Genomic DNA, 27,593 nt, shown 5'->3' on the forward strand with positions numbered 1-27,593 from the left:
TCTTTCCTGAACATAAACAAACATTTTAATGCAAAAAAAATATATATCATAGCTTTGAATTTGGATTTAGAGTAAAATTGAGCCAAAATATTCATGATATTTCATGTTTTACTTAGTTTTGTGGATAATATCCCTATTTTCAGTTATCAGATAACTATTATTTCTTCTCGATTGTCATTCCTAAATATCAACGAATGTTTTATTGAAAAAAAAATCACGTGTCATCGCTTTGAATTCTGATTTAGATCCAAATTGAGCGTAAAAAGTTATGGTTTTGCATTTTTCATGTGGTTTTGTGGAAAATATTTAATTTTAAAATATTCAGAACCTATTATTTTTCCCTCAAATACCTTTCCTAAACACAACGAACATTTTATTATAGTAAAAATCACTGATCACTGCTTCGAGTTTTGATTTAGAAGCAAATTCAGCATAAAAGTCATGATTTTACATGTTTCACGTAGTTTTGTGAATAATATCTCAAGTTTTAGTAATTAGATACCTATTATTTTATAATATCTCGTGTTTTAGTAATCAGATACCTGTTATTTTTTCTCAAATTTAACATTTTTTAAACATCAACGAACATTTTAATGAAAAAAGAACCACATGTCATCGCTTTGAATTTTGATTTGGAGACGAATTAAGTATAAAAAGTCATAATTTTGCATGTTTTACGTAGTTTTGTGAATCATATGTCAAGTTTTAGTGATCAGATACTAATTATTTTTCCTCAAATGTCTTTTCTGAACATCAACAAACATTTTATTCAAAAAAGAACCATATGTCATCGCTTTGAATTTTGATTAAGAGGCAAATTCAGCACAGAAAGTCAAAATTTTGCATGTTTTACGTAGTTTTGTGAATAATATCTCAAGTTTTAGTAATTAGATACCTATTATTTTATCTCAAATGTAGTTTTTTGAACATCAACTAACATTTAAATGAAACAAGAATCACATGTCATCGCTTTGAATTTTGATTTGGAGACGAATTAATTATAAAAAGTCATAATTTTGCATGTTTTACGTAGTTTTGTGAATAATATTTCAAGTTTTAGTGATCAGATACTTATTATTTTTCCTCAAATGTCTTTCCTGAACATTAACAAACATTTTAGTGAAGAAAGAATCATATGTCATCGCTTTGAATTTTGATTTAGAGGCAAATTTAGCACAGAAAGTCAAAGTTTTGCATGTGTTACGTAGTTTTGTGAATAATATTTCCAGTTTTAGTGATCAGATACTTATAATTTTTCTCAAATATCTTTCCTGAACATCAGCGAACATTTTCATGTTAAAAAACCTACATGTCACCGCTTATTATTTTTGGTTTAGAACGATTCAAAATTATGATGATTACTGTACACCTCAGAGACTGAGGGAATAATATCAATAAGACCAAGCGTTACGGAATTCCATTTTTATATAGTAGATGCAATTAATTATTTTTAGATATTATGTAAGAAAAATAGAAAATTTATTTACAGTTTTGATTGAAATTATGCCATGACAAAAAATTTTGTTTTCAAAAATCTAGAATTCTGTTCAATTATTTTAATTACTGTTTGAAGCAGTAATGTAAATCGCATAAAATAAGATTTCGAAAACTAAAGCCCAGCAGCAATATGAAACAAGAAAGATAATAAAATATGTAACATAGCAAAACATGATTTGCGATAAGAAAACGGAAAACAGTTTCGAAATTGAGAAAACAATCTGTAAAAGTGTCAAAAATAAAACAAAACATGACAAAAGTAATCACAAAATCATAACAAACAAAAAACTAATAACGTTCGAAACAAAATATAAAAATGACAGTCAAACGAATGAACAAACAAGAAAACACGAAACAATCATCAAACAAAAATATTAAAAAGAGATAACCAAAATCCAGAACAAAATAACAATACGACCAGAAGATATTGTTTTCATTTGCTCCATTCAGAGATATCAACTTTCGAAAAAAACGTATTTCAAAAATTAAAACATTAATAACTCTTCACCCGTAAAAGATATCTTCGAAGTTCAGCAACCAAAAGTTGCGTCTAGTTCTAAAAGTTGTCCGAACTTAACTTTACTGTGAAATTTGATATAAAAATAATAGAGCAAAACAACTATTTTTTTTGGAGCCACCCTAAGCAGAATTGCTCTAATTCAGTCAATTCAAGAGCTACAAAAATGTAGTCTTCTACGAAATTATTTAAGATCAAGTGATCTACAACTTTGCCAAAGATAGTTCAACATTTTTTTTCACAAACAAGAATTTCAGTTGTTATGTTTTGCAGGTTTAAGGACCACCCTAATTTTCATTCCAATTTATATATAGACCTATATATAAGAAGCAACTTCTCCATAGAAAGTATTGCTGTAAAATCACAAAATCGCGTCGAAAACCCCATATCCGCTTAAATTGTCGTTCTGTACCACTGTGCACTGGTCACCGAAGCGACGCACTTGCTTGAAGAAACCAGCGAATCATGTAAAACACCGCGGTGGAATCTGGAATATTTCTCCAAAGAGATAATGAACTGGTGTGAGCTTTCTCACTACGCTCAATAACTACACAACAGAGCTAACTGCAGTGCTTTTACTGTTTATCTCTAAGCATATATCAAATGAGGAGAGCAAATAGGTTAGGAAGTAGAAAGCGTTGTTTACTTTGCATCTGGAAACTGAAAAAAAATACAGCTGCCCGTCACGCATGTTTGCTTTTCAAATGCTATAAGATATATCTAAGCAGTGCTCACCGCGGTGAACTTTTGTGTATTCTCACTAGAGTGATTCATCACTCTTGTTTCGCTTGGCTTTTGGTGTTCTGCGAACAGCAGCAACACAACACAAAGCAGAAGCAAAAAGCGTTGTGCGAAAAATTGCTCCACGTAGCGCTCATGCTGGACGAAAAGTGAGTTGTGAATATTCACTCTGCTTTTTCCACATATTGAGGAGAATACCAAGCCTCCCCATCTGGTCTCGAGGTACGATGCTGGCCTAACAAGCCGGTCGTCGTAGGTTCGAGTCTCGACTCGGGAGAGACTGTTAGTGTCAGTAGGATCGTAGCGCTAGCCCCGCAATTGTCCTGTACACTTAACGGTTGGCTGCGAAGTCTGTGTATAGTAAAAACAGAAGGTCAAGTTCCGAATCGGAATGTAGCACCAAGGCTTTGCTTTGCTTTTACCAAACCGGATGACACTTGTAACATTTTTTTGGTATTGTTTTTTTTACAATACTGAAATAAATTTAATTCACATTTTTGAGAAAAAGGTAGAGAGTGCTATTAAAACAGAAATTATAACAGATGTGCAATAAGACACAAAATAGGATAACCATTCGGTCGACAATCGAAACTTTGTACAGATGTTTTCATAAGTTAAACCTCTAGTGCCCAAATTAATGTTTAGACGGACTTCGTAAAAATCACTATGAATCCTCATAAACATTTTTTAAGTATTCATTGAAGCTTTTGAGAGGTTCAACTGACGACCGTCTGGAGGCGGCACTGGGCACTCGAGAATTAAAGATATAATTTTGTGCTATTGGTGATTTTTTATTTTTTTTAATCACGACTCATCGCTAATATAAATAAGACATTGATAATCACAAATATTTTTAAAGCCAGAATGGTTTGTTTGATCGATGTGATGCCCTCGGCAAAGTTGTAAATAGTAATTTTGTCTTTCCAAAAAAATATTGTTCAATATTTTTCTGAGAAAAAAAAATTCAAAAAAATATTCATTCAAGAAAGTTTTTCATAAAAAACATGCATAAAAAATCTTTTTTTATGATTGCCTATGATTGATCATGAGGAGAGAATGATTGAGAAAAAATATGTTACAATTTTCAATAAAACTATGCTTTTATCTGAGCCAAAATGGTTTATTGATTTTGTGTCGTTTCAGAAAAAATACACACTGTAAGAAAAAAAAAATCTTTCTGGAAAAAAAACTGGAAAAATAATTTTATTTTTTAATTATCTTCTTATTTCAAGATTCTAAACGGTTTCTTTAATCGGTTAAGTGTCTTCGGCAAAAGTGAAGATTATGATTTTGTCCTTCTGAAAAATGTACACTTTAAAAAAAATTATACAAAATTAAAACTTTTTTTGTTTTTATTTTACCAGATTCTAGCAAGCATCAATTTTTAGCTTACAATGTGAAGTTTTCATAAAAAATGAGGAATTTAAAAAATGAAGTTTTTAATTGTTTTATAATTTTTTTTTATTTTATTTGCTTTTTTTATTAAAAAAACAAATTTCACCTTGTATTTTTTTGGAAAGGCAAAATGATTTTTTACAATTTTGCAGAGAATGAATGTTACACGAATCGAACAATCCTGGCTCCAAAGTATTTGTGGTCATTAATCCTTTTTTTCATAAACTTTTTTCAAACATGAGTCGTTATTCGAAAAAAAAATACCAATAGCACAAAATGATGTCTTTAGCCTATAGGAAGATCTGTTGCAAATCAGAAATTTAAAAATATAAAATTGGTACATTTTAATGGATCTCAGGTAGAAAAAGTGAAATGAAAAAAATTCTAGAGATAAAGAAAAAATTCTCCGAAAAAAATAGAACAGTAATTAGAATTTCGAATAAAATAGATAAAATAAAGAATAAGAAAAAAAGCTAAACTCAAAACAAAAAAAGGCACTAAAAAACTAAACATACAGTAGAAAACTAAACATGTTATACTCAAGATGAATACTCAAAAAGAATAATTTTTCAACCTTAACTACTGCATTTACTGCTTTGCACATTGTTGAACCAACTGCATGTGCAGTTCAACTTCTCCATTACCGCCGTAAGCCTGATGAAATCGTACTTGCATGGACGAAAGCAGACAATTTTTTGTGGTGATCGTTACGCTAGCTGTGTTGATGTTCCATCTGGCGTTCCTCAAGGCTCCGTTCTTGGCCCTCTTCTTTTTTGCTGTCATATCAACGATTTACCGACGGTGCTGAAGTATTGCTCTATACAAATTTGCGCTGATGACGCACAATTCTACATCGGGCAACCATTACGTGCGGGAGTTAGTCAGGATGATGAATGTAATTCATTTCCTTAATTCGTTTTCCAAAAACCGAAAGTCGTCAGCTTGAACTTTAAATTGGCGTTTATCACCGGGCTCTGGGCATCTTTCTGATTCCAGAAGTATTCCAGTGATATTCAATCATTTTATGCTCTTTCCAGGAACCAGAGGGGACTGGTTTTAGGCCTTTGAGTAACATTCCGATTTCGGAAGCGCTCATATTAGGTGGTATTTGGTCATCTTTAAATGTTTTTAGGAAATCGGAAGTCAACATCCTAAACTTTGAAATCGACACCAGAGATTTTCGGCCTATGGAAATTTGGGCTCGTATTTGGGATCGGTCGTAATCTGTGTTCATAACAAGGCTCTTCATTTTTCTATAGTACAATAATAAGCATCATAAATCACAATTTTTCGTATTTTGGTGGACGTTTAGCTAATTTTCCAATCGATTGCTGCAACAATGATAGAAATCCGGTGAAAAATGAATGAGTTCAAAGCATTCGAAATTTGACAATTTTTGTGACGCTCTCGATGTTTCCAGTATTCCAGTATTAATTCTACGTCAAAAAACATTCTACGTCAAAAAACATGGCAAGTAACGTGGAAAGAGTCACTCGTTTTTTTTTTACGTTCAGACATACGACCTTATCACGAAGTACTCCAGAATTGATGTCATATTGTCCAAAAAAATGTTTAAAAAATCGTAAATTTCTCCCCAACCTTGCTTCAACATTTAGTTTTATTCACTTTTTTTAGTAAATACAAAAAAAAATGTTTTAAATCTTCTACAGCCACCTTTACAAAGCATGCACTCGAATGAATAGATCTGCATTTCTGCTAGATCATTATCCAACACCGTACATCTAATGTTTTGTCTTTCAAATCTGAATTTAAATCTTACTAGCTTTCGCTTCGGGGTAAGCGAATGAGATCTTTTGCTTTCCTTCCGTTTGTTTATAACTGTAAATAAACAAGAGGCAGGTGAAGCAAATTTGAAATAAAGCTTCACAGCAATCCTTATTGCACTATTCATTTCTATCGATACCTACTTAAACTTATAACAGTCACTGTAGGCCAAAGCTTAAAACTTCCGGCAACGTTGAGATCTTGAATGCTACAAGCTTCAATTTACCTGTACAGAATTGAATAATCTAAAATGTAGGTATAACATTTTTATGATGTGATAATTATTACCACCCGTTTCATGGTAAAAATTGAGGAAAGGTTTCTAGATCCATGACCGCATATATTTTTCAGATGTGCAGTGCGAGTTTTAGAAGTTGAAATTCTGAACTTCACAAAAGCTTCTCTTTATTCGTCATACGTCAAGTCCATGTTTATGTACTTAGGCACAGAATTTTCTAATTTTTTAAATTATATTTCGGTCAAGTTTTCCCAAAATTTTATATGTAAGTTATAGCATTAAGTAAGCACCAGTCATTAAAGGTCATACACACTAAAAATTTCGTTATCCAACCTTATTTATAACCGCGTGTTTTAGGTACTACTAATCCGTGCAATGAATTTTGAAGCATTTTCCCGGGTGGACCAAAAAACACTGCCCACGGTTCGCCAAACAAACCAAAAAAAAAATTTGCCTTCGACAGAGTGACACGACATGCTCTACTTTTCCAGGTTTAGTTCCACTTAAAGGTCGTGCTTTTACTTTCATAACCGAGTTATTATCCGTTCGGTGCGGTTCAACGATAGTTCGATAAAGCCCAAACAATTATTGTGCGGTTCTTGCTGCAGTGAACCTTTAGACCCCCCTCGCAGGCAGTAATTGATTTCTCTTCGAATGTTTCATCAATTTCTGTCATCATGCTAGAAGATTCATCACTAACCCCGCTCACTACACCACCGCACCCACAGCTTACATTCTAGTCCACTTCCGTTTTCATCAATCACAGTCAACGTCGGGCAGGGATTTCAATTCGATCCGTCACGAAACCGTACCGTTCCGATCACTTATTTTCTCTTTGATTTCCCTTTTCTCGGTTTCAATCATCCCTTACCTCCCTAGTGGAAACGCAGTAACGGAATGCACCAATCTCGGTCCGACCGATTCGCGCTACGATTCGTCCGGGTTGCTGAGATCCTCCAGTGGCGGCATTCAGCCCGGAGGGAAATTCCTACCCCGTTCTTATCTTTCGAGTATCTCTCGACAGACTGAATCCAAAACTGGTGCTCCACGTTCACAACCGACGACGACGGACGAGCTGCTCTAGTGCCGCTTTTTTATTTTCATTCCTGTGCGCTGCACCCGTCGCGTGTCCTCTGCCACTTATCCACTTTTAGTGTACCTCCACCTAGTAAAGGAAGACCCAGTCTATCAGTACTGTGCTGGAATGTCGATTTCATTCATTTTAGTCTGCATTGTGTTCCCTTGAGCTCAGTTTTGTAGCTATGATACTTATTAAATTTCATCTAACGATTCAATAATATTAATTCCTCTGTGCCTGTCTGGAAATAATATTTTTTCTGAAGAGCTGGTTCAGTAAGCAATGATTTTAAAATCAAATTTAAATCTGCACCCTTGGGTGTTCTTACAACAGCTCCACGATATGTGTCGCTGTCACACATGCGGGGCATAGAAAAGTTTCGTTAGTAATGGATTCCGTGCGAAAGCAACGCCGTCGTTTGTCTTCCGATGCTTCCCACCGGAAGAAGCAGCAACAAAGGGCCCCCTGGTTCCAGCAGCGTGGTAACGATCCAACAAGACAGCGCTTGCCATAATACAAACATTAGTTGTCTGCGCCTGATACTACACTACTAAATATTTCATATAGAGAGGTACTTGTACTCCTCCACGTAGCTGAAGAAACATCCGAAGCATACCTATTTCAACGGTCGAAAAAAATGAGAATATTTTCAACTGTATGGTTAGCATGTGGGTTTTTCTGTTAACTTTTTTCTCCCTAACCATGGTTCAATAGGTTTTGCTGTCGAGTGCGAATTACCAGTAACATGAAGTGACCCCAGAATACACTTTTCGCTGTTCTGGGCAGGGGGTAAAAAGCAACATTTCAATGTGTATGGTGCCAGGAGTACAGGTTAACTAATTGGGAAGTTCCACTGCGTGATGAGCTGTAATGCTATCGTTTCAAGATTAAAGTTTTAGTTTTAAATTAGTCTATTTTCAAGGCATACAGATGAAATCAAAAAAGACTTTCCTACATGTAAGCAAATTGTTGGAAATGAAACCATAAAATATAAGAATGTTCAATTCCAATGCAGTGTATGTCGTTGAGTGAGGTGTATTGGGAACAGGGTGAAATAATAGAGGGTGATACGATATTAGGTTCTAGGAGCGTACCTGCCCAGTTCTTCGATTGTCCTGTCTGGATAAGGTATATTTTTTCAAAGCCTAATTCACATCCACAGTTCTATTAGTTTTCGCGTTCTCGTAAAATAACATACACTGCCTACTTTACAGAAACATAAAATGTAATCGCAAAACAAAAATTTAATTAGTTCAAAATCGTTAGAAATATCAAAAATGTCAAAAAAAAAACAAAAAAAAATAAAAACAAACTGACAAGAAATGCTAAAGTCTACAAAATTATCTACAAAATATTAATCTACAAAAATAAATGTGTAGAGCGGGGGCCTAGCGTGGTTGGTAACGTCTCCGCCAACCACGCTCGACGCCTGGGTTCGAATCCCAACGCCGACATAGGTGTCGATGGTTGTGGGGTGGCGTGATCCACTCACAACCAACCCAACTGGTCTAGATTCAATTCTAGCCGACATCGGGAGATTTCCTGAGGCGAAAAATCTCTGGGATCACGCCTTCCATCGCATGAGGAAGTAAAACCGTTGGCGCCGGTCCAGTTATCAACGGGTCGTAAGTTAGGGTCCTGGGTGAAGTCGCCTCCCTGGGCGTCGGTGATTGGCACAACAAAAGTGGCGGAACTAGACCGACGGAAAATGAGCGAGAAAAAAAAATAAAATAAATGTAGGTGAAATTTGTTCAATGTGTATTTTTGACACAGTGTAAGGTGCACTCAACTCAACTCAACTGGCGATTTTGATTTTCATGAAGCAGGCACTTTGAAAGAATCCTCAGAAAAGAAGTAAAGCCGGAGAAGGATATGAAGAAAAAATTGATTTCCAACCGATAAACAGTGGGTCCAAACGTTGTACAAGACCTTATGAGGAGTGTTAAGAGGAAAGTTCGTCCATTTGGATATGGGGACGAAATTAAACAAAACGAACAGTGAAAAAACTAAATGACATGTTTTATGTTACTACCTGAAAATTAGAAGGCGATTGGTTGGATGAGCGAGATTTACCCAATCTTTTTTTTTTTTGTGGTACAATTTGATTTTGTACACCCTTTACTTTATCTGCGCGTCCTACAGAGCCCAAGGTTACCAGTGAGCGCGAGTACACGAGCCACTGATCCGCATCACCATCACCAATCTAAAATCGAGGTGGGAGGCTAGCACTATCTTCTCTCGAACCTCTTCATTTCATGTACCTGGTTTCCGATGAATTAATGAACAGTCCAATCTTTTTGGTTTCGGCTTGCAGCCACGTTGTTGATATTATCCGTGAAATTAGAAAGTTGGACGAACTTTGGGAATATTCCGCTCTTCTAATCACACCTTCCAGATCAATATTAAAAAGTAGACCCGAGAGACCATCATCTTGCCGTAAACTTCCCCGAGTTTCGACGAGGGTTGAGAGTGCCCCGATACTTGGATCACACACATTACTCGTTTCATCATCGTCTTGACCAAACGCGTTAGTGTTAGACCGGAAATCCGTACTCGTGCATAATCTGCCGTAGCTGGTCTCGTTCGATTGTGTTGTAAGCCGATTTGAAATCGATGAATAGGTGACGCCGGCAACATGTCATCTGCTCGTTCACCATGATCACTTGCCATACCGTCCTTGCATTTTACTGTATCGCCTTTTAAATGCTCATCGAAATCCGGTTTGCTCGTTCGTAAGGAGGTTGCCGTCCAAGCTGCTACACTTATTAGCTTGCGGTAGTAGCCTTTGCAGGAGCTGTTCAGCTTTTTGTCGAACTTTCGGGTTTGGTACAACTCTTTTTTAACTGCGCCAGGTTGCTCTGCCACTGGTCGTGCTGCCTACAGCTGCTGCGGATATTCCTGTGCAGTTTCGGCGTTCCGCAGATGCTAGTAGTAGTAGGTAGTGGTTCAAATCTATGTTCGCGCTGTGGTAGGTGCGAACGTTGACGACGTTTGTGAAGAACCTGTCGACGAGTCGATTCTTTGTCTGTTGGTTGGGCTTTCTCCTCCTTTCTGCCTGAGAACGAGACCTATGCTACGCTTCTCAAGTCTTTTGCGCACACGCTTTTGAGATACTCTTTTTTCTCTATACATTTCCCTGAGTAGCAGCAAGCACGCACCGACACGCCAAAACTCTTTTGTATTGCTACTCAGCGACTGTAAAAGAGTACGCGAGTTCCTGCTAGCGAGTAGAAGGCGGAGGGACACCCTCTGAAGAAGGAGGGTATAAAAATCGAGATTTTTCGTGCATTATGAGAACTTTCTGGATGAATTCAATGATTTTCAGGCCCTTGGTCATGTCTGGAGGTCGGAAGTTACTTTCCGGACACCGGAACATGATGTTCGATGTCATTTTCAATTCTACGATGGCAACCTCCGGCGGTAGTACAAAACTGTGAAAATATTCATGAATCCTCCAAATAGGGATACTTCCGGAACCAGAATGTCGCTTAGACACCGGACGCCATTCTGAAAATTCCGACTGTGACTTTCTCGAAATCAGTGAAAATCGATTGTTTATTACAATTTTCATTTTTGAGCAATTCTCGCTGAAACCAAGCCACTAGGTGCACAAAGTCTTTCGAATTTGATAAAAATGCAAATAGTTGTTAGAAATAGAGAAAAACTGTTTGATCGAATTTGTTGACCCTCCAGTCACCAAGGGGTGAAATAATTTCTAGAAAAGTTGAAATTTTAGCAATTCTTGATGTTTCTGAAACTCGTTATGGAACCTACTACAAGTTGCACATTTCTGTAAAGAGGAATGATAGGGCTTTCATCTGGAGTGATCAGCATTTCGGCGGCCGATTTGAATTTGGCCGGCATCTTGGATTATATTAGAAAAATGCAATTTTAACCCTGTTCGCAACTACCGAACAAGTAATAATCGAACGGCGCAATATCTGAGGAAAATGGCGGGTGGGGTAGGACTTTCCATTTGAGCGTTTATATGCAAGTTTTAACGATACAGATTGTGGAACAGTATCACTGTCCCCAGTAGTTAAATTGGTCAAAACACCATGCCGGAGACAGGGAGATTGCGGGTTCAAGTCCCGTCGGGATGCGGTATATTTTTCCAAATCTGTATAATATCTCCAGTTCGCTTATTTTTCGCGTTCCTTATTGCACACATTGTCAGCTTAATGAACTTGCTGTAATGGATTCATTTTTCGTCATCCGTCACGATGCGATGAAGAAAACCCCTCGATTTGTGCCACTGGAGCATTTGCTTTCAGATGAAAAAAAAAACGATGCTCAACGTCTCGTAGCTTCAAACGCGTTTGGATTAGGTCATTATCAAGCAATTTCTCCGATTTAGCGTGTTTGAAGGTTTTTGGTCTTCCTTCACGCGGACATTCATCAACACCGAAATTAGGAGTCGTACACAAATTATGTAACACATGAATGGATGGAGGAGGTTTGAGTTCGCATTACGTATTGTTACATAAGGGAGAGGGCGGTAGCTGAGACAGTGACGTAACTATGATGTTTACCTAAAATTGAAAATTGGGAGAGGCAATTTGTTCAGCGTTGCGTAATTTTGAGTTAGGGGGAGTCATAGAATGTAACTATTTTTACATAGAACGGGAGGGGGTCCGATATCTACATTTTTAGTGTAGCATAATTTGTGCACGACGCCTTACCATCTTTAAGGGACGGATCCAAACACGGTACGTTGTTTTACTTAAGAGCCAGTTCGCGAGAACCGCGACCGCCTTTCTGAGCGACATTGTTTTGATGTTCTCCGATTGAACTGAAATTTTCAGCGTTTGTTTGTCTATTCAAGTTAGGAAGTTTTGCAAAATTTCAATTTTTTTCATTGAGGTTAAGTGCGGTTAAACGGCTCTTGAAAATGACATGTCCAAAAACGTCCAAATACTATAAAGTGCAATAACTCCTGCTATACTTGATGGATTTTTCTAAAAATTTGTGATATTGTTCTACACTAAGGGTACTTCAAAACGCACGGTCACAATATATGGTAAAGAGGTAACACGTCGAAAAAAACGCATTTTTCTTTTAAAAATTGTCAATTTTCAGGGTTATCCTACTCTTCTCAACATCGCTAGAAAAAATATCTGAAAATGGCGTTTTATAGAGCAACTCAAGAGCTTTAATGTCATGTATAAGTGTCAAATGGGGTAAAACGGCCCTAGAAGGATTCTTTCAAAAAACCGTCAAAATCACTAAAATCACTATAGTTCCCGCTAGACTGAATAGATTTTACTGAAAATTTGGATTATCAATGTACTTTACCAGAGCTACCTACTTTGCCAGAAGATACGTAAATTGGGGTAAAACGTTCCCTGAAGTTTTTTTTTTTCGAAAAATGCCGTCAAAATCAACAAAACTGCAAGAACTTAGATTAGACTTGATAGATTCACTTAAAATCTGGATTATTACTCTAAGTTAATACTAACTATGACAAAAGTGATAAATAGATTTACATAACGAAAAAATATTTTTCATGAAAAATACTTGGCGATTTTCGGGGTGCTATTTTCTCTACAGAAAAGGTCCAGAACTTCTTTGCCATATATTGTGACCATGCGTTTTGAAGTACTCTTAGTGTAGAATAATACCACAAATTTTTAAAAAAATGCATTAAGTCTAGCAGGATTTATTGCACTTATTAGTATTTAACCGTTTTTGGACATATCATCTTCAAGGGCCGTTTTACCCCACTTAACCCCAAAGAAAAAATTTAAATTTTGCAAAACTTCCTACTTTTAATAGAAAAACAAACGCTTAAAATTTCAGCTTAATCGAACATCAAAACAACATGCGGTTGCGCCTCTCGCGAACTGACTCTTAAAGCAGCTTTAAACTTTTTTTAACTCTCGATGCTCTTCAGTCGCCGTTCTCTTTGAACGAAAACGAAAAAAAATAACACTTCCCGCAATTTTTTTATAATTATTTATAGCCTTGGTTTGTTTTCTTAATTCACATTTAAAAAGTAAAGCAAAGCCTTGGTGCTACATTCCGATTCGGAACTTGACCTTCTGTTTACTATACACAGACTTCGCAGCCAACTGTTGAGTGCACAGGACAATTGCTGGGCTAGCGCTACGATCCTACTGACACTAACAGTCTCTCCCGAGCCGAGACTCGAACCTACGACAACTGGCTTGTTAGGCCACCATCGTACCTCGAGACCAGCTGGGGAGGCTTTCACATTACAATTATTAATTTTACACTTTTTACATTTCTTCAATTTTACTTTTCAACAGCAAGCTTCTTGATATGTTTTTTTTTTCATTAAAATTCGTATGTAACACCGGTTTTTTATTCCTTCACGTTTTCAATTGTCTTTTTCGTTTTTTTTTTATTTCTGGTTTTTTATTTATGTTCTTTTCATTTTGCTGTAAACTGTAGAACAAATATTTTATTCTGGAGATATTCTGTATTTCTAATTTTGATTTTGGTTTTGTTGGCTTTTGTTTTGTTTTATATCCAGAAATGTTTGCTGCGTAGAATCATTTTGTTTTTTTTTTGTTTTCAGTTAGCAAAGCACATTCCGATTCGGAACTTGACCTTCTGTTTATATATACACAGACTTCGCAGCCGACTGTTTAGTGTACAGGACAATTGCTACGATCCTTTTGACACTAACAATCTCTCCCGAGACGAGACTCGAACCTACGACGACTGGCTTGTTAGGCCAGCATCGTACCTCCCCAAGTAACACACGTTGGTATAAAAAAAGTTGTCGTTACCTATTCCATGACATCAATATCACCAGAAAAGCGCAAAACATGAAGGCTAGTAGAACAAGTACCGATAACTGCATGAAAGCAAGCCAACTTGATATAATTAAATGGCAAAATACATCTCGAGTACTAATACGGCAATGCGCAAATCTGTTGCTATGACAACTGTTAAAAAGCGCATGCGCAATTGTGTTGTGTCTACGCAGTGCAGCTAGATCGATAATTGCTTTTATCAGTGGCAGTTTTAATTGATTATAAAATGATGACAAAAATTATATTCAACTTTTCAAAAAGAGTTGTTTCTTTCCTTTGAAAATTGAAATTGTTTCGCATAGTTTCTACGTATTCTGGATATAAAATCTAACAAAACCAAAAAACTTTGTTAGATATACAATAACAAAAAACTGAAGTGATATTGGTTACACTGCAAGCGTTGTGTTTATCTTTGGATGGCGCGTTTCGACCCGCTTCGAATATATATAGAAATCGTTCATATAATTAAAATATTATTTTAATCAAGTAATTTTGAGTTGGGTGTTGAATGCTACGACTATTGTACTAAGGAAAAGCATTTTACAGGTACGTAGTGTTGTTATTAGATGGTGTAACGTCTTAAGAAAAGACCAAGTGATAGTGATTGTCATTCTTGCACTCATGTTATTGAAAACATCTCCAAAACCAGAAAAAACGAGCTTGTTTTCGAAATGCGGTTGTATTACTGATGAAAAGCAACTTCAAACACAATATAATAACACAAGTTTTCAATTGCGCTTGTAGTACACTTATATGACTACTTTCGTTGTTACTTATTTTCTAACATGTTTTGTGTGTTACTTGGGTCGAGACCATCTGGGAGATTCCTGTTTTCAGTTATTCTTTTTATTTTTTGTTTTCTCCTATTGGTTTTGGTTTCGATATTGTGTTTTCGGTAGGCCGACAAGGTTGCAAATAACAGTTTTGTCCTTCCAGGAAATAATATACATCGTACACATTCAGCTTAAATTTATGTCAAAGTTTTATCCGAAATAATGATCGATTAAATTCGTTGCCCTATGTTGCTTGAAACTACTCTCATGCTTTTCTCATACTTGCCAACTTTTTGTTGTTATTAGTGTCAAAAATGTCTAACATGTTAGAGGTAAAATGGGTCAGCCATGTAAAGACACTATTTTGGTATTCTCATTATAAGTAAAGAAAAAATAGAAAACTTAGTTTTCTTTTTCTTATCATTTTGTGTCAATTTATTTATTTTCAGCATGTTATAGTTTCTCTCACTATTTTCTTACAGATGTTCCAACGGTTTTTTTGTATTTCCGGTTTTCTTGATTACTATTATTACTGTATTTAATTCGTAATTTCATGATCTTTTTTTTTTTTTGTTCTTGATTATTTTTTTTTAAGCTTCGTATCTTCATAGTTGTTTTTTTTTCCACTAAGCATGTTTACTTGTTGTCATTGCCATTGGACTTGTTGTCCATTATATTAACCCTCTAGTGCTCAAGTTAATTTCTTAACGGGCTTCGGTAAACTCACTATGAATCATTACAAACACTTTTTGAGTATTTATTGAAGCTTTTTAAAGGTTTGACTGAAGCCCGCCAAAAGGCGGCATTGGGCACTAGAGGATTAATCATGTTCCAATATTTAATTCGTTTTCTTGATTATTGTTTAGATTTTTGTTGTGTTTCCCGACTAATTGTTTTGTTACTATGTTCTCTATTTTCTTAATATTTGTTTTTTCGGTTCTTCGGAATTCTCATATTATATTGCTCTCATGTTTTTTCCCCGTCCTTTGAAATTTTCTGTACATTTTTTTCAACTTCATTTTACACTTTTTATGTATTTTCTAACATTGCGTTTTCAGCTTTTCTGTTTTAAGATTTATGCATTGGTTCGCTTGACTGTTCTATGTTCTATTTGGTTCATTTGCGCCATGCAGTAGTTTTTTGACGTGGGACTACGTCTTTGTTTACTATACTGGGATGCATTCTGTAAAATTGGAAATGAAACTGGAAAATGTTGCGTCAGATTTCAAACGTTAATAACAGCACATGATGAATAACAATAACCAATATGTTGTTGGATAGATAAAATGTAGAACAATTTTGTAATATGCTAGTTATCATTATAATTTCATTGCTAAGCGGTAAAATTGATAAAAAGTTTCAATGACAAATTCACGCGAACAATGAACCAATTACATGCGAGTATCCCTAGCACAGAAGACGTGAATGGACACTATCCGTTCCCTGTGATATTCTCTGTATCAATAGCGAAATAAAAATTGACAGAGTCTCCCCGTCCTAATAGGTCAATTTGTTTTTGCTTCCATGAGCCTAGACTAATATGATGTCTCGAAGGTAAAAGTTTTCCGAAAAGTTTGAAACAATTCCCATTCTTGAACAATTTCTAAACCTGCTTGCAGAACCAAATAAAAACTGATGTCTTGGAAGAAAACATGCCGGTAAAAGCAACAGTACCAGTGGAGTGTAGAACTGCAGGTCTCTCGTCGTCTATGATTGCAGCGGTACTCTTCTATTTGTACATTTCAGCGGTGTACTTCTTTTCGTACTGCAAGGGTACTATTCGTATTGCAGTGGTACACTTTTATTCGTACATTTCTATTCGTGTGCACTCGAGGATAAATTGCAATGCTGCTGCTGATGGTGATTGAAAAATTATCTCATAAATATGATAACCATAAATTACTCAACAAGAATTGTAAATTTTTGCAACGGATATTTATTAAATTTTATCTTCGATATTCACTAAATAATCGTGACCGAATAGTATCGAAAGAGTAAACTCCCAAATATACACATTCATAGAAGAGTAAGAGCCTGCGAATGCTTGTGAATTTTTGGTTTATTCACTAAGATTCATTCAGAATCTCTTTTTACATTTCAAAATTGTTAGATGATATTTAATTATTCTAAGCTTTACCATAATAAACGTATATTAGCTGTCTTCGTAATACAGCGAATGTAGTTGTAGGCAAATGAAAAACATTGTCAAGCAAAAAACAAAAGTGGAATTGTTGATTGCTACGATTTTGCTGCAACTTGTTAATAATTTTGTTTAACATATCTTCTTATGTTTACCAATTAATGAACCTTTGTAAGGGCTTCCATATTATTTTGAAAGTAAGATCCACATTATAGATTTGGTTTATTCAGAGTTAAATAAGACAAAACCATTCATTATGATAACGTAAGTATTATTGGATTTCGTTTTTGAGGATATAGAGTTAATTCTGACTTTGACGCATTACGAGGAATTCTTGGTGCTTTTTCAACAAGCTCGTTCTGTCTTCAAGGAAAGGTTAAAATGTCAACTCCTTGATATCGAATTTATTTTCTATTCAAACGTGAGTAGCAGTGTCTTAAAACTTCCCAGTATTAAGTGCATCAAATTAGAACCTCATACCTCCAAACACGAAATAACAAATTACGTGGCATTTTGTTAGTCTGGTGCACTGCGAGGGTAACGAGTGTCTGCAGTTGCATAGGAAGTTACCAATCACTGCTTGACAAACGTTTTTTTTTTTGCTCATTTCTATCAAGAGACATTGATATGCAAGCTTGCTGTGTGGATTTTTCGTTTTTTTTTCTTTCTTCAGAGTAAATATGCATTTTCCTTTTACACAATGTTTCTACAACTTGCAACGGACGCCGGATGGCGGTCCTCGGGGGTACTATCAATTACCCCGACAGGATGACTTCGTTCGGTGTGCTTGCCAAGAGTTTGCGAGTAAATTGAGTTTGTTTAGTGTTACATTGTTCTGCTGCTCCTGTTTGCTTAACTCGCAAGAGCCGTATATTTTGCAAGTAACAACATCGTGTTGAAAGAGTTACACCGTTATCGATTCGGCAGCTCACAATTAGCGTGTTGCCGAGCAGTTCATCGAACCTTTCAAGCAGTCATTGTTCGGTTTGCGATAGTCATCGCCGATTGAGGCAGCAAAATGTGTGTTCTTTTTTAGAATAAGGTTAGCTATGTTTATGGCGATGCGAAAACTTCATAATTCCACGTTACAATGTGTAAATTTTTCGCCAGTAATCCTAACGCGAAGTTTTCTTTGTGCGTTTTAGGCGAGTACGGCAGCACCAGAACAACAACTTCGCTCCACATTTCCATAAAGAAAAGTGATTTTTGTCTAACCGGCGAATAAAATTCCGGGAAAAAAAGGAGAAACTTTCCATCCAACCGAGCGGTCTCGGTAACAAGCACGGTTCCAGTTTTCAGTTTTCCCTACCTACCCGGGGAAGAAAGAAGCAAACTTTCCTTATATTTATTTATAATATCGAATGAAAACGGAGCTTGCTCGACAAACTCTTCAACTCTGTTCCGTTCACCGAGACTGATTTAAAATTGAAATGCGTCCCGATTCGCACGGTGTTCCCGTGCCTGTGATTCGTCTATTTGTTCTACATGAAAACCATTTGAAAGTTTTCTATATTCGAAAGTCATTAGCCAAAAAGTTCCAGGTACAGATCCCTCGTCTGGTGCTGGCTTTCCACTCACAGCGCAACGGGAGACGGATGCAAATCCTCGGTACAAAGGAAAAGTTTTCTGGCCGTTACACAAAAGGTGGAAAAAGTGGGAACCTGCACCCACAGTCGGGACGCGCGGGAGATTGCCGTTTCGTTTCGAATCAGCGGGTTCTCATTGTGACAGTTCCAATTAGGGTGGAAGGCAGGAGTTTTCCGCTGCTGGGAACACTTGTTGTATTAGACAAACTTCGGAAGCTCGAGTAAAACTAATTAATTTATTTCACATCCACGATCGTTGGTTGCATAGCACGGATGGAATATTAATTGGTTAGCGAGTTTCGAGATAACTCATTGCGGATGTTGTGAATCCATTCTGACAGCCTTGAGCTGGTAGCGTCAAGGTGAATTTTAATTCATTTTTTAAATACATGCTTTAATAAAACGAAACAAGCAACGGCATTACTCGGTACAATATGACTGCCGGAGGCTATCTGGAGCGTCACGAAACGATAAATACTTTTCCATGTTTTTTTTGTTACTCTCAGCCTTACAAACGGTAGCGTTTATTTCCACAGTTGAGGTTTTTTGCTTGAGTTTCGTGTTTCGGCTTTGACCCATTAGTAAAGCGGTTTTTTCTGCCAGTGTTCGTCGCCACGATTTTTGCTATCGTGGAAAACTTTTTTCTGTACAACCATATGTTTTTCAGTAAAAACCCCTTGGAAAGTGGCTGTTGCTATAGGGTAAAGCTTTCGTTCGAATTCAAATACCACTGTAAATACATTTCGAAAGTTCTTTGCTTTCCATTATTCGTTTAGCATTTGCATAAATATTTCGCCTCAAATGGCATTAATGTCAAACGATATGAATAGAAAGAAAACAAAACGCTTCAGTAAATCAACTGCAGCAAAATTAATGGCTTCACGCTGCATTCTTGCAAATGGAACGAGTTTGACACGGTTTGATGGATTCCAAATGAATGCAGTCAACGAGGGACAACCTGTAAAAAGATGGTGCTTTTCATAATCTAAAAATGCGCCTGGGGGTTGAAGTTGAATTTAGTTTCTCCATCTGCAAATTCAGTTTAACTTGCTCTATTCTACATATTATAAATACTATACAAGGATGCATTACACTGGTCAACATTGGTGTGGCCCTAAAGGTAAACTGGAAAAAACATTGAAGGGTTTTAAAATTAAAGCTAAAATTAGGCCAAAAAATAGTCAAAAAGTTGTAACGTCGCCGTAGAATTTGTCACAAGTATTTAACGATTGTGCGCGTTCAGTTGCAGTGTTAAACTTATGTCATACACTGGATTCATTAAAGCTTTTACTTAGGCACTACCAGTTGATAAAAGAAAAACAGAAAAAGTGCCTATATCTGAGTCAAAATTATCACAGCCGCTCACGCTAGATTATATTTTATTATCAGTGATAAAACTGTACACTTTTCCAAAACTTTTCTCTTGATCGCAGTTTTCGATACCCACTTGCTGCTACCCCAAAGTTGTCCTACAGCCTAAAGCTCGGAACACCCATTAAAGTCGGTGGCCAATTCGCGTTGCCATTGGAAACGCTCGCCACACAAATTGCGGGAAAGCGAAAAAGTTTCATCGATAGTTTGCAACCACTTTCTGATGTTCTTCCATACGTGCGGGCGGGCGCGAGAACTTTGTAGTTTCTGCCGTCTCTTCAGCAACCTTCTGGCGCAGTGGTTTTTGGTTGATATCGGCAGTGGCGGTGATGGCAGCTGGCAGCGTTTTTTCACAGTTTAACAGCACCAGTTGGCAGTAAATCAACCGCAACTTTTGTGTCTTACACCAAGAGCAGTGGACAGAACCTGCAAAATGCTTGTTAGTATTTGCCGCTATTTTTGATTCCTTCGCTTAGTGTGTTGCACGAATGGAATTTAAAGTTTTTTGTTGAAGGGTTGTTAGGAAATAGCAAGTGGCTAGCGAAGGAGAGCTGTGTGTCACCCTTTTGTACTGGAGGATTTGTTCAGTTTTGTTGTTTGCTACTAGTAATAAACTCACAGGTAGGCTAGTGTATAATAAGTAACTTTTTTTTTCTTCTTTCATTTCGTTTCCGTTTCAGCCCAAACGACGCAAAATGGGTCGCAAAGTGACGGTAGCCGTTGCCACTCTGAACCAGTGGGCGCTGGACTTCGAGGGCAATATGTCTCGAATAATGGAGTCCATCGTGGAGGCGCGGGAACTGGGAGCGACCTATCGGACCGGTCCGGAGCTGGAAGTATGGTTAGTACGCAATTTACGCGAGCTGTTACATAATTATTTTGGTCCATGTTTCGAATGGCCGCAAATATGATAAAATATAGTGTTTTTCCTCTACTTTATGGCACAGTGGGGATGTATGGTACTTTGTTGGTCATCACTAGATTCATGCACCAAATTAGTTTTTTTAACATTTTTTTAGTATCTGTGAAAATTGTGATGAATTTATGCAACAAATTAAAAAGACTAACAGGAATATGGACATATTAATGGCTTGAATTACCATTAAACCGCTCATTACAAACACGATGTAAAACTTTTTGGAAGTTTTGTCTCAGGTTTATTTTTTGTGAATTGCTGAGATTGTTTTGAATTTATCATCTGTATTGATGAATAACTAAAATAATAAGGTAATTTTATATGTATATTGAGTTTGTCAATATTTTTGTCGTAGCTTGCATAATCAAAGATTCTTTTTTGTCCTGATTCATTTCAATGATAAATTTGAAAAATAATTTAAAATTTGTTGAAACCAAAAAATAAAGTTGTCATAACAGGCACGACAACTAGAAACACTCACATTGAAAAGCTAAACAGTAAAAGTACCACACTAAAAACATAAAATAGACGATTAAAAATCGATGGAAATGGTGTTTTAATTTGAATGTATGAACAAAAAAATTTTTTTTTTAGAAATTCTCGAGTGTATGGAGAAATTTGACCTTCGATTTTTTATAGGAATAGGGTTCAAATGTATTATTTACTGGAAAAAAAAATCCTCATTCCAAATTCCTCGGGAACATCTCTCGAAAGCTTTGACAAAGTCCAATCTAAATCTGGCCAACGTTGGAATCAAAAGTACTTTTAGCAGAAACCTAGGGCTGATCGTATCGTGTGACAGCGGATTCAAACCGCGAGGTGACAAACTGATGCAGAGATCTCCGTCCCGTAAAACCTGGCAGGCTTTCCAGTACGTTCCGTGTTCATTACCTGATGGGAATCAGGCAGGACAAGGATCAGATGCCCTTTCCAGACTTACACCGGCCGGAGGCGATACATAGTGGCCCATAAGGTGCTATGACGACCATCCTTAGCCGTGGTCTCCAGGTTTTGGGCAGCTTACCATGGGACCAAATAGGCGACTACTCCAATTGAACAAGAGGTGACAATACGGTCTTCACCATAACCGACGGGTGCGGTCATGAGCAATAGCAAGGCTGGTACGCCTGAAGCTAGCCCTCAAAAAGAGGAGAACTTCGGTGACCTACTATTATTAACAATCCAAGTACGGCGGCACTGACAGCGCAACTTGATACTAGTGTGTTAGTGTCAGTAGGATCGTAGCGCTAGCCCCGCAATTGTCCTGTACACTTAACAGTTGGCTGCGAAGTCTGTGTATAGTAAACAGAAGGTTAAGTTCCGAATCGGAATGTAGCACCAAGGCTTTGCTTTGCTTTTATCTCGAAACAATTAAAATACAAGTCTTCTATAGTAACGCATCTACGTGAACAGAGTGAGGACAAAGTATGCCACGCTCATGGAACGAGTGCAAACGGCAAAAGGTGCACTAAAAAAAAGCTACCGGACTCTAAAGCGAAGAAATGCGACCGTGTCTACATGCACACAAACGGTAGCCTTATCGTTCGTCGAGGTCTGTTTCACGGAACACAAAACGAAAATAGATCGAGCAATGCCCATTGGCTTGTTTGTCAACAGATCCAACGAGTCTGAAGGAAAAAAGTCTAACAGAGATGCTACGCGCGAGAAGCGCGAAAAATCCCTTAAAAACCGCGGAAGAATAAAAGGAGCAAGGGAGCAATTCTCGCTGAAACTAGGCCACTAGGTGCACAAGGTCTTTCAAATTTGATATAAATACACATAGTTATTAGAAATAGAGAAAAAATGATAATGACATTTGACCCCTTGGTCACCAAGGGGCGAAACAGTTTTCGATAAGTTGAAATTTTAGTAATTCTTGATGTATTGTTTGAGCTTTATCTCTAAAATTCGTTGTGTAAAGTACTACAAGTAGCACTTTTCTGTAAAGAGAAATGATAGGGCTTTCATTTAAATTGATCAGAATTTAGGCCTCCATCTTGAATTTGGCCGCCATCTTGGATTATATCAGAAAATGCATTTTTGACTGTGTTCGCAACTACCGATTTTTGATCTGAGACCAGCATTAGAAAGCTGAGAAAAAACGCTATAAGATGCAAGAAAAAAATTAGGTGAGCATCATCGAATCTATTTTTCAAGCTGAGTTTCAAAATATTCAACGTACACCGCGCGATCAACGTAGTAACCTTTCTACTGAGACCAAGTGGATGCACATGTTATAACCCTACTAGCTCCATATATCATAATCGATTGATGCTACAACTAGTACGCCACTATTGTTTTTTTGAGTTTAGTGAGAATAATGAATACAACACTAGCATGTTTGATACTAACAATGTGATAGGTTTTTTATTACTGAACAGTTCCACAAAAAATGTCCCAAATTTAATCTTTTATTTGAATTGTCATTTTTAATTTGGCTGAAACTTTGCATAGACGTTTCTATAGGCAAAAGATGCCATTTTGTGCTACTGGTTTAATTTTTCAATGCACGACTCATTTTTGAGAAGCTATTGATGTGCATTTATATCAAATTTGAAAGACCTTGGGCACCTAGTGGCCTAGTTTGAGCGAGAATTGCTCAAGGGCAACTCGCTCATACTCAAGACGGACGGGTCTGAATACTCCGAGGTCTTGAGGGCCAGGAGAGGCGTCGCCCAGCTAAAAGATCAGGGTAAGGATGTTCGGACCATTCGTCGATCTCGGACCGGAGAGATGATCCCAGCACTTAACAGAGATGCGAAGGGGTACGTAGATGTAGCAACCGACAAAGAGGTAACTCAAATAGTGCTAGGAAAGAACGTGCAAGGTCAAGACCTACCCCAGGGGTACCAGCTTTAAAACCTGGATGAGATCAACGAATGGTGCGACATTGCACAAGCCTTCAAAAAGAATGTGGAGTTGTTGTGGCTGGGAACCAGTTCATAGAGCTCTTATCGGTCGAGGGAAGCAAAGTCCTGAAGAAAATCAAGCTTTGGTCAAGGTTGGTTAATATGCCCCCTAAGTATTCTACAACAGTCTGATGTTTGCTTTAGGTGCTTTGAGAGGGGACATAAATCCTAGTCGTGTAAAGAGCCCTACAGGTCTAACTGATATCGACGTTGCGGTGACGCAGTTCACAAAGCGCGGAACTGCGTGGCGCCTTCCAAGTTTTTGGTATGTACTGGGAAACGGGACGCTAAGCATGCCACGAGAGGCTCCATGAGCTACTAACCCGCAGGCGTGAGAGGGACGCAATTAAACCTGAACCACTGCTACGCGGCACAGCAACTGTTATACCAAGCAGCCTCTGAGTTGTTGTCGGACATTGGCATCGTATCGGACCCTTATCGCATCCGCAAGTTCCCGGTTCACGAAATTGTGTGTAGCTCGAACAAAGGTTGCGTGGTTGCCAAGGTGGATTGAGCATTTTAGAGAAAAGTTCGCTCAGATGGTCGATCGATCAAGTGTGGAACTAACGGGCCTAACGCCGTTGGTGGAGGCGGGTGACTTCAACGCTCGGGCGCCAAGACCACCTACAGCAGAAACGGTACGGAGTTAATCATCGAAGTGGCTTTCGGCAGCTCGAAACTGATCACAAAAATGAAGGTAGGCGAAGGCCACACAAATAGCCACCATTAGTCGGTCAATACTCCAACCATTCCCAGCTGAAAGACATCGCATTTTAATGCCGATCAGTGCTGACCAACTAATTGCTCTACTGTCGCGGGCTAGTAACGCCACCAGGCCTAGGTCTTGTCAGTCTAGGAATGGAAGTCCTTACCTTACCTAACCAGTCAGCTCCAGGCCGAAGTGTCCCTTGCTGTTCGAAAAAGTCGTTTCCATTCAATTCGGTCCGTGGCTGCAGCTCACCAGCCATGTCGTCTGCGGAGGCCCCGCAGGTCGTCTTCCACTTGATCGAGGCACGTTGTTCGCTGCGCGCCTCGTTTCAGTTGGGTCGTTATCAAGAACCGTAGTCTACCGATTTTCGCCGTTTGAACGATGAGTGGTTCTCCATCAGCTGATGCAACCCGTGGTTTATCCGCCTCCGCCATGATCCGCGTTGGTCCTCCACTAGCATGGTTTAGGTTTCGTGGCCGTAGAGGACTACCGGTCTGATCAGTATTTTGTAGATGATCATCGACGAAGCCAAAGAGCTGAACAGACGTAACCCTCTTCGAGATTCGATGGGACTCGAGAGTGTCCCCGAAACTCGGACAACGCATATCACCCGATCCATCGTCGACTTGACCAACCGTGTCAGTTTATCCGAAAACCCGTAATCGTGTATAATCTGCCATAGCTGATTTCGATCGATTGTGTCGTATGCCGGTTTAAAATCGATAAACAAATGATGTGTGGGCACGTTATATTCACGGCACTTCCTGCCGTACTGCGAATATTTGGTCCGTGGTGGCGCGGGCACCCATAAATTCCGCTTGGTGTTGCCCCACGAATTCCCTCGCAAACGGTGATAGTCGACGGCACAGAATTTGCGAGAGTATCTTGTAGACGGTGTTCAGTGCCGTGATTGCACGGTAGTTGCAGAAATCCAACTCGTCGCCTTTTTTGTAGATGAGGCACACTGTATCCAAGTAACAAAAGTGGTTTTATCAAGGTTTTATAGCGCTGTTTTGGCTGTATTAAGCGCTATAAAACTATAATAAAATCAATATTGTTACTAGGGTACCCTCCATCCACTTCTCCGATACTGCCTCCTCCTTCCAAATCTTGGTAATAACCCAGTGTAGCGCCTTAGCCAGTGATTCACCACCGTGTTTCAACAGCTCGCTGGAGAGTTGGTCAGCTCCAGCGGCTTTATTGTTTTTCAGCCGGCCGATCTCCTCTCTAACCTCCTGGAATTCTGTCGTCATCTGCACGTTCACCGAGATCCACTACCACTCCGTCGTCGTCCTCTGCTACATCGCCATTTAGGTGCTCATCGTAGTACTGCTTCCACCTGTCAACTTGTTCGTGAGAAGGTTGCCGTCCAGGTCCCTGCACATGTCGGCTTGTGGCACATAGCCTTTTCGGGAACTGTTCAGCTTCTCGTAGAACTTTCGTGTGTCATTCGCGCGGTACAGTTCCTCCATCGCCACGCGATCTCGATATTCCTCCTGGCGCTTCTGCCTGTTCCCTGCGTGTCGGTAGCGCTCCACGTTCGCCGTCGTTTAGTGTTGCAGCACTCTCGCTCTGGCTGCATTCTTCTCTCCCACTTACTGTCTGCACTCGTAGTCAAACCAGTCGTTTCCCCTGTTCGCAGCAATTGTACCAAGTGCCGCTACAACAGTACTATCTATGGCTGATCGAATGTTCCTCCAGCTATCTTCAAGAGTTTCTGCGCCAAGCTGCTCTTCCGTCGACCATCGATTAGAACGTGGTAGATTTGGTTCTCCACTTGTAAGTCGGGTGATCTCAAGGTGGCTTTGGGGATGTGTTTGCGGGGAAAAGGTGCTTCTGACTACCATACCGCGGGAGGCTGCAAAGTTCACACATCGTTGATCGTTATTATTTGATACGGCGTGCAGACTATTCGGCCCGATCACTGTGCCATACATTGCCCTTCCTTCCTATCTGAGCGTTCATATCACCGATGACGTTCTTAACGTCCCGTTGCGGCCACCTGCTCCAGCTGCGCATAGAACGCTTCTTTCTCGTCATCGGCTCTTCCTTCGTGTGGGCTGTGCACGTTGATGATGCTGTAGTTCAAGAAACCGGCCCATAATTATCAACTTACACATCCTTGCACTGATCGGCTGCCACCCGATCACGCGTTGGCGCATCCTACCCAGCACTATAAAGCCCGTCCCAAGCTCGTTGATGGTGCCACAGCTCTGATAAAAGGTAGCCTCTCGAAATCCACTTTTCATTACCTTCTGTCCCGACCAGCAAAGTTCCTGCAGTGCAAGCCTAACGATCTGCAGTTCCATGTACCGAGTTTTCAATCGTAGTTCTTATTTCGTCGCCTAGGTCTGTGCCGATTGTTCCGATCCGTATTAACTTCTTTGATATTTGCAACGTTTGGTGTTTTACGGGGCGGCTTGTTGGGCCTTCTCGAACCCCCTGTCTTGCCGGAGGACCATCGTGTCAACACCAGGACGTTGATCAGCCGCTCCTAACATGGAGATCAGACGCTGTTTTGAGTTGCTCCCTCTCGGTGAACAGACGCTCAGGTTGGCGAAGCATTCTATCGCCGAGATATGGTTACCGCGCCAACGATCGCGTCGCACCTCCTCACTTAGCTATTGTCGGATGACAACATTGCCCAGGCAACGCCGACCAGTTGTGGAAGCAATGGAAGGCCACCGGCATGATGTACTATACTATGCGCCACTACCAACGCGAACCCTTGGAGCGATGCCTACAGGATTGTAATGGCAAAGACTAGAGGTGCGTCAGCCCCGGCGGAGCAATCACCAGTGATGTTGGGGCGGATCATTGAGAGACTTCCCTCACGCCACGAGCCAAATACATGGCCTCCGGCTGTTGAGCCACCACAAATAGTGAGTAAAGGCAGCCGTGCAGAGGCACGCTCCTCGCTAGCATGGCAATGTTCATACCTAGGTTGCGTTGCACGATGCTCCCACAGACCGTTATTATAAAAAATGCACCAAAGAATCTGAGTACACCATTCGATTCGTTATGACGTCCAGAATCTCTGGTCAAAATTTCAAAATTATCGTACGGTACATTTTTGGGTAATGCACTTTTGAAGGTTGTAAAGTACAAAAAAGTGATACAGCAACGACGAAATACTTATTGTGAAGCGCGTATTTC

General features: G+C 38.9%; 2 protein-coding genes across 10 annotated transcripts in view; one reads left to right on the forward strand and one right to left on the reverse strand.

Moving 5' to 3' along the window:
- The window catches only part of LOC129718634 (glutamine-dependent NAD(+) synthetase), a 162,911-nt gene that overhangs the window by 108,910 nt on the left and 26,408 nt on the right, over positions 1–27,593 (forward strand). For 3 of the 7 annotated variants that reach the window (XM_055669592.1, XM_055669589.1, XM_055669587.1), the window contains one exon: positions 20,584–20,744. In XM_055669592.1, coding sequence (XP_055525567.1) covers positions 20,599–20,744 — 146 coding nt within the window. In that variant the 5' untranslated portion in view covers positions 20,584–20,598. Of the gene's footprint in view, positions 1–20,124; positions 20,343–20,378; positions 20,525–20,583; positions 20,745–27,593 lie in introns of those variants that run through there. The other 4 variants (XM_055669590.1, XM_055669591.1, XM_055669588.1 and 1 more) reach the window with 4 other exon arrangements.
- LOC129718631 (cytosolic carboxypeptidase Nna1) overlaps positions 1–27,593 on the reverse strand; it is a 331,733-nt gene that overhangs the window by 108,572 nt on the left and 195,568 nt on the right. Inside the window, exon 1 of one of the 3 annotated variants that reach the window (XM_055669580.1) lies at positions 7,045–7,200. The exons of 1 other annotated variant lie outside the window; for it this stretch is intronic. The gene's annotated coding sequence lies outside the window, so the exon portion shown is untranslated. Of the gene's footprint in view, positions 1–6,906; positions 7,201–27,593 lie in introns of those variants that run through there. One more of the 3 variants, XM_055669581.1, reaches the window with a different exon arrangement.

This window comes from Wyeomyia smithii, chromosome 1, assembly GCF_029784165.1.
Source record: "Wyeomyia smithii strain HCP4-BCI-WySm-NY-G18 chromosome 1, ASM2978416v1, whole genome shotgun sequence".
Classification (NCBI taxonomy): domain Eukaryota; kingdom Metazoa; phylum Arthropoda; class Insecta; order Diptera; family Culicidae; genus Wyeomyia; species Wyeomyia smithii.